The sequence below is a fragment of the Rutidosis leptorrhynchoides genome, chromosome 7 (assembly GCF_046630445.1).
Source record: "Rutidosis leptorrhynchoides isolate AG116_Rl617_1_P2 chromosome 7, CSIRO_AGI_Rlap_v1, whole genome shotgun sequence".
NCBI classification, from domain to species: Eukaryota; Viridiplantae; Streptophyta; class Magnoliopsida; order Asterales; family Asteraceae; genus Rutidosis; species Rutidosis leptorrhynchoides.
Genome location: NC_092339.1, coordinates 157,238,681 through 157,251,182, shown reverse-complemented (window position 1 = coordinate 157,251,182; position 12,502 = coordinate 157,238,681). Strand labels below are relative to the sequence as shown.

The 12,502-nt window shown below is 32.3% G+C and overlaps 1 protein-coding gene across 1 annotated transcript; it reads right to left on the bottom strand.

The window, feature by feature from the left end:
• Nucleotides 1–3,358: 3,358 nt before the first annotated feature.
• On the bottom strand, nt 3,359–10,803 carry LOC139858530 (frataxin, mitochondrial-like). Its single transcript, XM_071847368.1, has 5 exons — nt 10,454–10,803; nt 10,181–10,253; nt 7,966–8,013; nt 7,775–7,869; nt 3,359–3,663 (listed from the first exon to the last, which is right to left on the bottom strand). Exons 1-5 carry the CDS (start codon nt 10,699–10,701, stop codon nt 3,534–3,536), a joined length of 594 nt encoding a protein of 197 aa, XP_071703469.1. The 5' UTR covers nt 10,702–10,803; the 3' UTR covers nt 3,359–3,533.
• Between the last annotated feature and the right edge of the window lie 1,699 nt (nt 10,804–12,502).

Sequence of the window (12,502 nt, the reverse complement as noted above, 5' to 3'; positions counted from 1 at the left end):
ATTTGGTATATCGAATTTTGTAATGATGATGTTTGTATTATAACTTAAGCGTACCTTCTATTCTCCGATGGATTTATTCGATTATCTTTACACTATAAAGCATGCTCTGGATGCTTCTTGCAAAAAAGGAAAGTATACAAATGGTTAAACAAATATATAAATCAAAATGCTTTGCTAATCAATGTTAGACTATAGGTGTGCTTTCTGAGTGCTTTTTTTTTTTTTTGCTATTGCTTGAACCCTGTAGTCTTAGAGACATGTTTTTTTTTTTTCATTAACGAAGATAAAAGAGGGAAATAAACTTAGTGTAAAAATTCAACAATAGAACATAAAAGTGCCTATAAACCGTAATGAATGTACGATGAGAACTATTATAGTATGACTACAAAATCCAATCATATCTGATGATAAACTCATAAAAATATAACTTGAGAATAAAAAACGATTCAAGAAGAGTATGCATACCTCTAATCCTTTTTGAGTTTCATCAATTGTTTCAACGACAATGATGATCTAATTCACGACACACCATCGGTTCCACCGGCAATCATGGTTGAGATAAAATCATCAGTTTGATAACAATCGACACAATAGTAAATATACAAGTGCACAATAAAACTTACAGTACAACTTATAAATCTGATAAACACAATCGTGATATTGGGCGAGAAATCGGAAAAACACCAAATCGAAGAAAAAAAGTTAATCAAAGAAAATAAGAGACTAATTGCTGAAGACGAAATTGATTCTTACAGCTTGCAAGTTTTTTGATACTGATTTTTTTGGAAGCTTACGCTTTAGGGTTAATCCTAAAACGCGTTGAAGTGATTGCTCAAATCAAAAGCTTGACTTCATCAAATCAATTAGAAGTTATATGGGATCGAGATTTGTGGATTAATTGAAAAAGTTGAAGATATATTGTGCGATATTCATGGTTGAAAGGTTTGATTTTAATTGAGTGATTTAGGTTGCAAATTAGGGAATGAGGGAAGAAACAACTGGAAACTTTGAATTTAATTAATGGTTATTTTGATTTGAATTAATATCCGATTATGTTATGGATGAAATTTGAAATTTAAACTGACGTAACATTAATTTAATTATTCAGTAAAGGGTATAAAAGTCTTTGTATAATGAATCCTAAAATTTGTTAGTAATTAAATTTCGTGGATCAAATCAAGGGTTCTAATTGAGTGTGTTGACTTGATTCAAGGGTTAAGATTGAATCTAAAGGCTTAATTTGAAAAATTATTTTATAATTAAGCTTTTCTTTTAATAAGAAGAGAGAAGAGAGATTACTCCAATTGCCAAAGTCTCATATATACTATGTACTCCGTATTTGATTTATCTTCAACCAATTATCACTTTAAAAAATAAATTTGTTTTACATTATTAATTATTAATTATTATTGTTATGCTGAACAACTAAACTGAAAATAAAAATAACTCAATTTACGGTAATTGACGACTTCACGAACGACGTAAGTGTTTTTTTATTAATCTAGCGTCTTTTAACCATATAATATTTGTTATATTTAAGATTTTATTATCTAATATTGTTAGATATTACAACAACAACAAAACTCAATACTGAGTGGTGTAGACAATCCTTTCCCTATACGATAATAAAAATAAGTCATTTCTCCACCCAGAGTGAAACACTCTCAAAAGTAGAGAGAGTCATCCCTCTCTATATTCAACGGATAAAGAGATTGTTTCCGAGTGGATATCCGGCCAATAACTAAAAAAAACTTTTTTTGTTAGAAAAAATAGTAAAATAAAATAAAAGTGAGACGCCATGAAAATGGTAGAATCAAATTTCCACGGATTTTAAATCGTGCCCGGAATTTAGTATAGGCTCTAATCGGCAGTCAAGACGTCAATTTTATTGTTAAATATTACTTTGTTCTAAATAGTATGTTTCTTAAACATAATTATTCCCATTAATTGTAAAATTTTATTATGATCATCGCTATCTGTATTTCTTGTATTATTATTTTATTCAACAAATTTTTATTTTTGTTAAAGTAGGTTATACCATTATTGTTAATACTTGGTATTTTTTTTCTCTCAAAATAATACTCCGTCCGTCCCATATTAATAGTCCATAGACACAAAACACACAATTTAAGAAAAAGTGATTGTCACATGTACTTTTTCTTTATTTTATAAATTTTATCTCTTACTTTTTACCTATGTTTTTGTCTTATATGCAAAAGTTAAAGACCGGAAGAGTATTTTGTTAATTTTTTTTTATAATTATTCAAATATCGAGTAAGCTCCTCTCATTCTTATATCTTGGCTCCGCCTTTACGTAATAATATTTAACAAGTACCCATTACACTAACCAAAGGGCGAATCGTCTGACGGTTAGGACGTTATTTGTGTAATTAAATAATAATCGTGTATGGGTTGTAAGTTTGCGTTCTACAGAAAAAGTACTCATTTCACTACTAAATGTATAATAAACGTTATATTATTTCAACTAATAGTTGTATCAAAAACTGTAATAAAAAACAGTATGTATTAATTTAAGGCAATTTAAAAATTGGGTTAAGTATGATGAAATGTGTCCAACTATATATGAATCTATGCTACGTGAATCATACTTTAATCGTTTTTTATGTATATGCAGAAAACTTGTAAGCTTGTAAGCTTCATATTTCTATGTATTGACTCTGGTACACGTAAACAAAATGCAGCATCACATATTATCTTCTCCGGTCACTTTTTCGGCTATCTTCTCCGAAATTACTTCCAAAAAAATATAATTATGATTATACCTAATTTATCTCCTCCAGAAACCGTCACCCCAAATCAACATGTACCATCTTTAACAGTCATAACTGATCAAAACTAAGATTATCAAAATCCATTTTTAAGATATGTAACACTCAACCACTCCATCCTAATCGTTTTATACAGGGCCCCACATTTTTCAGTTTTAGAGCTCGCGCAGTGTATGTGTTTTAAAACAATCTTCTTGTAGAAGATACAAAATCAATGATTGTTGATGTTTAAGGTGGTCGATAAACGGTTTAGTAGGTCACCAATACCCAAAAGTGTTTTTTGAAGTCAATTGGATACATCAAAAGGTCCATGTTACTTATTCTTGTTTTCAGATAATGATTCACATGTTATATTAGATTTGAAGAAGTAAAGAGTAGTTGATGCTTTCTAATGTCTGACCTTAAATTACAACAATTTTGAGATTTGTTGACCAACACCAAACTTATGTCCCCCTCTTTAAACACTCAACTCACATTCAATTTCCTCTTTTTCAGTTTCAATGAATTTGTTGCCCATATATTTGTGCAACAACCCTTTAATAGCAATACCTTTCTTTTTAAGCACTTCAAATTATAACCGCACGTTTTCATAACCATAAACACAAGTAACAACACACCGCGTTTTATTGCAAAAGACATAATTGAATAAAAACTAAACTCCTAACCGAACCAGTGTTAGGTAAATATGATATTTAAAAGAGTGCAACAATTAAATGTTACATGCCTTTTTGTATCTGCAGAAGTTCAAGAAAGTGTTATGGACTCGCCACACAGTTGCTTGATTTCATTTTCGAGTGTTTCTAAAAGTTTAGCCTTTGTTCGTCTGTATATCCAAGCTTTGGTAGACTGATCCCAGTCAAACCTTGAAGGACCACTGCAGGAAAACAATGAAAAAATGTGATTATAAAAAAACTATATATATATATATATATATGTATATATATATATGTATATATATATTTTATCAAGAGGGAAGCACTTTTTGTGGGGGAAGTAATTTTTTTTCGTTTTTTCTGAATTTTTTTTTTCAGGCATCAAGATCACATGAAAATATGAACATTTATAAAAGACACTTTGTGATGAATGTTATTATTTTAGCGGTAAAACGCTCGAAGAAAAAAATGAAAACATTCAATGCATTGAATGTTTTGATTCTGAGTTTTTTTTTAAGGGGTTAGAAATTAGGGTTTAGAAATTAGGGGGTTAAAAATTAGGGTTTAGCTATTAGGGTTTAGAAATTGGGGTTTTGGGTTTAGAAATTGGGGTTTAGGGTTTAGATTGAATATTTTAACACGAACGGTTTAGAGTTTAGGGTTTTGGGTTGAGGGTTTACGGAGTAACCCGAAAACCCTAAACCCTAAACTCTAAATCGGGCTAAATTCGAAAAAAAACACTACACACAAGATGAAAACAAAACGATACAAATAAACTCAGCAGCAAAACATTCAATGCATTGAATGTTTTTATTTTTTTCTTCGAGCATTTTCCCGCCAAAATAATGACATTCATCACAAAGTGTCTTTTTTAAATGTTCATATTTTCATCTAATCTATAATGTTCGTGAACAAAGTTTCTTCAAAAAACGGAAGAAAAAAAAAGAAAAAAAAAAATTTTGCTTCCCCCTTCCCCCAAAAAAGTGCTTCCCTCTTGATTATGACCCTGTACATACATACATATATATATATATATATATATATATATATATATATATATATATATATATATATATATATATATATATCTTTCTTTGATTTTTTTTTTTTTTTTTTTGGCTAAAAACGTTAACTTTATAAAACTCGAGCTTCATCAAAAAGATGAAAACTCGCAACAAAAATACAAACATAGGCAACGAGGCCAGACCAAAACAAACACCCACTACAAAAAACTTATCGAGCTAAAAAGCAACATATAAAGAAACCAAAACACTAAACAAGTTTGAAAGGAGGATCAAGCACCATACAAAAACAACTGAATCGTGAAACATCATAACCCTCATCGTTAACCTTTCAAATTACCTCTCTTGTTAACCTTAAAACCTTTTCTCACAATTTATTTCGGAAGTGTCTTCGAACTAAGTAATTTTCCTTCCACCCTAATACAACCTTCAAGCTCTTTCGCCACCTCCTCAAGAAAACTAGAAGCAATACTCGATGTCTTGCCTACATCTTTGACCCAACAAACCTGGCTCAGTCACGTCCCTACTTCCAACCCCAAGCCCAACCTAACAACCCATCTCCAATCCTAGTCCATTCTTACCCAAGTCAACCCGCGGATCATCATCATCATCATCCACCACCTGGCTGCCAACCCAAAGAGCAACAGAACCATCATTCACCACCACAGATTTAGGACCACGAACAGAACCTCCAACTCCATTAACTAAATGTAGTGAAAACGAGTAGTCAAATAAAGTATAGACTATAGCAAGTTTGGAAAAGTCGTGAAACGGAGACGAGTTGGTCGAGACTTTGAGACTTTGAAAAGACTAGTTGGTCGAGTCGGACGTTGACTTTTAGTAATATATATATTTAACATATATAAATTACACATAAATATATCAAACATAAATACTTCAAATGTATATATCTCAAACATATGTATAGGGCATAAAAGCGGAGTATAAAATATATTAAAATTTAAACAAAACTTTGACCGACCTTGACTTTGACCGACTCAGACTGACTTTTACCTAACTTTTAACGTTGACCGACTAATTAGATGTTTTCAGGCGAAACATAACGGGCTAATTGATATATTAATTACCGTGCCCATAGTCCCATGAACGGCGCCATATGTTTAAACCAATTTCCGGCTAACGGATACAAGTACAAGCAAAGGGTTTAAACTCTTAGCGGCGTAGATTGCCGATTGACTGTTTTCCCTCCGAACAGCGTTCGTGCAGACCGCAATCACGATATAGGAATCGTGGGGTGGTTTAAGTCAATCTGCGGAGCCAAACTGTGAGTTTGTCCATATAGCGTTCTAGTGCTCTGCTCTTGAATCCTAGAGAGAGAAAGTACTATGTGAGATAGAAAGTGTGTTTTCTGCCACAAGTTCCAGTCTCTGAAAAGTGATGCAAGTGCCCTATAGGCACCTCGAGTCTCCGGATTGTTCGGAGACGCGTGTCATGCCGTTATTGGTTGATTTATCCGAAAAGTGCGTAACCGACTTTCAAATTTTGTGCTGATGTGGCACACGTGCTGCTCACGTGCATCATGCTTCAATATTTTAGGGCTCATGGATTAGAAGCGGCCTGCAACCTGCAAGGCTTACGCTAAATGTTGGGCTGCCTGTTTTGCGATTTTACCCTTATTTGATAATTCTTGACGGAGGACGCTAGACGTCATTATACTAAAAATGTCTTTAACTTATAACTTAGTTTCTATAGCTTTTGAGCACGTCTTCCGTTCTTTAAGGGTTATTTCGTCTTCCGAGATGCGTGTAAACCATAAGGTACACCATTAGTCGCCATCAACAACAGTAGACTATAGAGGATATACATTTATGCGTTCATGAGTTAGCAGCTCTAAGCATAATTACATGAAAACACTGATGAATTTTATAACCTACGGTACGTTTAATACTTTTACCTAACTTTTAATGTTGACCAACTAATTAGACGTTTTCAGGCGAAAATGAAAGCGCTAATTAAAATATTAATTACCGTGTTTGTAGTCTCACGGATGCCACCATATGTTTGTACTTATTTCCGGCTAGCGGATACATGTACAAGTACAGGGTTTATACTCTTAGCAGTGTGGATTGCTGATTGACTAGGCGATTGACTGTTTTTTCTCCGGACAACGTCCATACAGACCTTCAGAGTCAATCTATGGAGCCAAACTGTGAGTTGGTCCGTATAGCGTTCTGCTACTCTGCTTTTGAGTCCTAGAGAGAGAAAGTACTATGTGAGAGATTGTGTTTTCTTCCACAAGTCCCAGTCTCTAAAAAGTGATGCAGGTGCCCTACTTGAAGTCTCCTGATTGTTCAGAGACACGTGTCATGCAGTCATTGATTAATTTACCCGAAAAACGCGTAACCGACTTTCCACTTTTGTGCTGATGTGGCACATCAGCACATGTACAGCTCACTTGCATCATGCATCAATATTTAAGGCTTATGCAATAGAAGCGGCCTGCATGGTTTACGCTAAACGCTACACAGCCTGTTTTACCCTTACTTGATAATTCTTGACGGAGGACACTACACGTAATTATAGTAAAAATGCCTTTAACTTAGTTTTCTATAGCTTTTGAGCACGTCTTCCGTTCTCTAAGGGTTATTTCGTCTTCTGGGAAGCGTGTAAACCATAAGGTACACCAGTAGCCTCCATTTACAACTGTGGACTATGTATGTGTTCATGAGTTTGCAGCTCTAAGCATAATTACATGAAAACACTCTGTGTTTGATAAGCGCTGAATAATTCTTAATCCGAGTTATTCAAAGGCTCTGAAAGAAGTTGGTTCTGAATGACAATAACGTGTTTGATAATATTTTTGAATGAACAATATGAATAATGTAAAATTACCTTATTAACCTTCTGCACGTATAATAAAACAGTATAGTTGTTCAATAATCGTAAATGTTTTTAGAATAATTTAAAGAGCATATTACATAAAATTGGGGGCTTAATGGTTATGGGAGTTAACTCTGAATGGTTAATGTTGAACCATTCATCGCCATATATCATTCAGATGTCAGAAACAAACGCGCTGAATGCAGAAAGGTTCATTATTCAGCGCTGAACCATTCAATTAAAAGGTAATCAAACACACCCTTACATAGTATTAGAAGTTGCAATATAACCATAGTTTATCATCAATAAAAATAGAAATTACAATGTAAAATCCTGTGCAAATGGTAGTGAAACACCTAAACAGACATTCATGTAACAGTAAAAAGTATTTAAAAAAACACACACAGGATAATCAAGTAGTATTTAATAAACAAACCTCAAATGAAAAGTGTTTAAGAAGGGTTTGTACCTCACAGGAGAAGACATCCAAATTTGTCGGTTGGGTGTCTGTTTGTTCAGAACATAAGTTCCAAGGTCACCAAATTTAACAGTTAAAACTTGATTCTGTAAAATCCAAAATAAGGTTATTTGACCTAATGAACACCTTGATTAAAATTTGAAAATATAATAAAGAAAAAAATACATGAAAAGCGAACTAACCCCATAGTCTATATCAAAACCATCAATATCCACAGCATCCCCATATTCCTGTTAAGAAACAACAATATAGAAGGTTAAATAAAACTACACGAAATGCAAAGGTTTTACTGATTAAGAGTAAAGAATGATATTATGTGCAACATGCATGACGAGTAAAGACCAAGTTGGTAAAGTTGGTTATGTCCACTAAAAAGTTAGTCACTTAAAAACAAAACTCGTGCAGGTTCTTCAATAGAAGAATAAAATAAAACAATAAAAAACCCCTCCACATAGAGATATCAAACTAATCGGTGCAAATATAAACGAATCAACATTGGTGGCAATCATTCAACTTATTTGTTAACTTTTTGGTCAAGTAGTCTATAACTCTATGCAATCTTAATTGCTTTCTTAAGAAGGCGAAAAGGTCAAAGTTATTTACCATAAACATCGAGATACAACTCGTTATATGGAATCTGGAGCGAATATGCAATTTGCAGCTACGTTTAGGCATGAAAAGGCACATGTGAGATGCCTGTAGGGTTATTTGATATTTTCACGATAAAGATCGAGTTTTCATGTTTTTATTTTATTTTAAGTTACTATTAAGTAATCAGTTCCATAGATCTACAATACTGGATGCAGGTTAACACATAGCAGGTAGATGCAAAGGCAAACAACTAGAGAGCAAAACTATTAACAAAAAATGCAAAATAGCAAAGAAATTGGGATATATGCAATTAGGCATCAAGATAAGTGTAGGCATGTTGCAGATCAGATTATCTTGGCAAATTATTATAGAGACCTAAAAACGCAGTTTGAAAGTGTTAGTTTAATGAATTTATGCAACTTAATTGATATAAATTTTTATGGGGTTACTTTAGTTACTTGTTAAATATTGCATAATTATGTCAATATATTCAGATTTTGCATGTTCAATATTATGTAAATCTACTGATCTACAAGACAAGTGTGGTTAAAGTTATTACCTATTTTTCATTTGTATTTTAAATAATGGTAAACATATGTTGATGTGTATTATGTTTCAGGTTCTACAAGAAAATGTTGGTACCGCTATTCTTCTATACCCTAACTTGAGTACCGCATACCGTACCATAAAATCGGTTTAAATCCCCATTCTGGTACTCGTACAACAATACCGAATAACAAAAAAAATATCAGAAAATTACTAAATCATGCGACCTTTACATACAGTCGAAACAAATTAACTCATACACCATAAAAGATAACAATCCAAACCTATAAAACATACTAAAATTATGTAACTTTAAATACAAACTTTTGCCATAGAGTAACTCGAGAAAATATACCGTTGAAATATAAAAGTACTGAATCATATAAACTATAAACACAATGTATTATAAAAATTAACAAAAAATGATGAACTGCTTGGTGTGCTTCAAAGTTACTATTAGTAATGAAACAACAGTAACAAATGTAGTTTTATTTAATCGATGCTCCTTCTAAAGCCATCAACTTATTAAATTTTTATTCAAATGAGCATCGAATAAATTTACAAAATTAAATGGTTTCATGCCTTCAACCTTGACTTTTTTTTTTCCATTTTTCATATGTGTATATCATTTTAATACCGGGACCGAGTACTAAAATGGTAAAATACCGGTACCGTACCGAAATGACCAAATTCAAAAGAAATGATTATATAAGTACCAAATACCATGCCAACTGTAGTTGTATGGTACCAGTACGATACAAGTTGGACTAATGCCCATTTCTAGAGTAGATAAAGTTTAATCTATAGATCGACACTATTGCATCATACATATTATACTTTACATAATGTTTTTACATGATCATAGAACATGCCCCATCAATAGTAAAACAACTCTCGAATCAATTCATTGTCAATATATCAACTTTTACACTTATCAACGTATTGTCCACTTACGTGAACATGCTTCTTACGGCTTTTGAGGTTACCGATTTTACTGCAGAAGTGTGATAACTGTTTTGATCCCCGCATATATCCGTTTAATTTCTAACTCTAAAAGAGGATGCACATATTTAAACGTACCCAAAAACAATGTTTGATATCAATTTAAATGACATTCAAATGTATATCTTTAATTTACTCTTGATTACAACTCGCCCATCAGAATTCATACGAGTCTTTCCTAAATGTCATCTATTTATTTAAACCAAAGCTATAAGTGATGTTTATGTTTGTTTAACTATCAAATCAGAAATTAATTACCTCAATCTTCTCTAGCAAATTATACATGGTTGCATCTGCCAGCTCATGAAATTCATCCTCTTGTATCAAAGCACTGTATCCACATTAATAACTATTAGCAATCGATAACACAAAAGTACAACAAATACAATTGATTGTTAAATTCTGTGTAAACTATTAATATAACAAATACGGATTCAGGTTTTATATGTAAACCCTAGCATGTCCGATTAAATTATTATTATTATTATTTATTATTAAAATTAATTAGAACCTAGAATGATGATAACGAACCTGTAATCAACGGCAGCAGGTCCTTGAGATAAAACTTCGTTTAAATTAGAGGTCCGTGAACATAAATTTCTACTACAAATACAACTATTGTTAAAATTAAATAGAATCGAAGAAGAAACAGGATGCTGAGCAAAACTGAATTTTTTAAGAAGAATTGTTTTGGAAATTGAATTCGAAGATGAAAATAAACGAGATTTGTGTAAAGAGTTCAGTGATGTTGATACTCTTTTTAGTAATCTTAAAGACATTTTTGGTTAGTTTTGATTTTGAGATCAAATTGAATTGAAAGAAGAGTAGTTCGTATGACGCGTATGGAAACTGGGGGATTGGGAATTTGCTCTTAGGGTGTGTTTTGGTAGAGAAAAAAAAGTCAGAAGCTCTGGAAAAATAATAAGCTTAAAAAAAAAAAAAAAAAAAAAGTAGAGCTTATGAACGGGAAAATAAGTTCCAGCTAGTTTACCAAATACTTATAAAAAATAATAAGCTCAAAAAATAAGCTCCAGCTATATCTCATAAGCTCCAGCTTCAGCTACAAGCTTCAGCTCCAGCTAATTTCATCCAAACACACTCTTCGTATTGTGGGCTTGTTTTGGTAATATAAACAAACTTGGGCCACTATTTTGCCCCATTCAAAATGAGACCAAGTAAGGGCGTGTTTTGTTAAAAGAAGGAATAGAAATAGGAATGGCAAAAGGAATGGTAATGAATTGTTAAGGGAATAGAATGAGTATTTCCCTTTGCTTGTTTGCTGGATTAAAATGATACCGTACTAATTTAATCACCTTAATTACAACATAAATCAGACACCTCTCGTAGTAATTCTTATCTAGTGTCAACATTAAATTCAATAATCACTATTCCATATAACTTATTATTATAGGGTGTGTTTGGCACACAAGCTTCTAGGAGTTTATGGAAGCTTAAGCTTATTTTTTTAATAAGCTCCGGCCACTAGCGATTCTAAGATTCTAAGTCAGTGGGGTCCAGAAATTTTTTCCAGCTACCAATTCTATTTAAATGTATTTTAGTGGTAGCTTACCTTAAAAATACTATGAATACGACAAATATATCTGGTCCGAGTAGTTAAATGTAGTAGTGTCCTGTACACTCTTAAAGAAAAACTATATATTTGAAAATTTTAGGGGTGTCCTATACAATTTAAAGAATATTTCTGCTAAATATTTTCAAATTAGTGGTGTCCCGTGACCTCATAGGTATTTACATAGATCCGCCATTGGCTCCGGCTTCTGGCCTTGTTTTGTAGGCAAATATTTCACAGCTTAAGAAAAAAATAAATTTTGGAAAAATAAGCTAGTTGAAGTAGCTTATGTAAATAAGTTAGGAAGCTTATGGAAATAAAATTACACTATTAGCCCCTAAATCATTATTTATCATTTATATTTTGTCTTTTTATGTCATTTTACATACATAAGTTTCAGCTACTTTACTAAACACTTATAAAACATAAGCTCCAACTTCTAGCTTAAAAAATAAGCTCCAACTTCCAGCTCTAGCTACAAGCTCCAACCCCAACTACAAGCTAATTTCACCTAAACACACCCATAATATTTTATCTCTTGTTCAGCATGAACAACCAGTACACATACAAATTTCATAAAGTTGAAGCCTTTTTTACTAGTTCAATTTATAGTAGAAGTTTAAATATAGTATAGACGAAAAAAATAGAAGAAGGATTTTTTAATATTTGATTACTTGAAAAGATGAATATAAATGAGATAAAAATGTAAAAAATACCTATAAATGAGAGATAAAAATTATCGGATAAGGTCGGTTTTTCGTAATGATGAAAAGATAAAAGAAAGGTCCTTACCGATTTTAATTGAACGAAGCGGAAGAAAATATTGCGATTGAGTGGCACCGACTTGTGAGTGTTTTTTTAGATCTTGGTATGTTTTGAATAGAATTAAATTAAAGGTTCTAATCCAGAGATATTAACAAGGGGACGAGAAAGAAGGCGAAAGAAGCTTTCGGTTCGGGTTCTCATAAGCTTAAGATTTCGACGAAGACTTGGATTATGGTGATGCAATT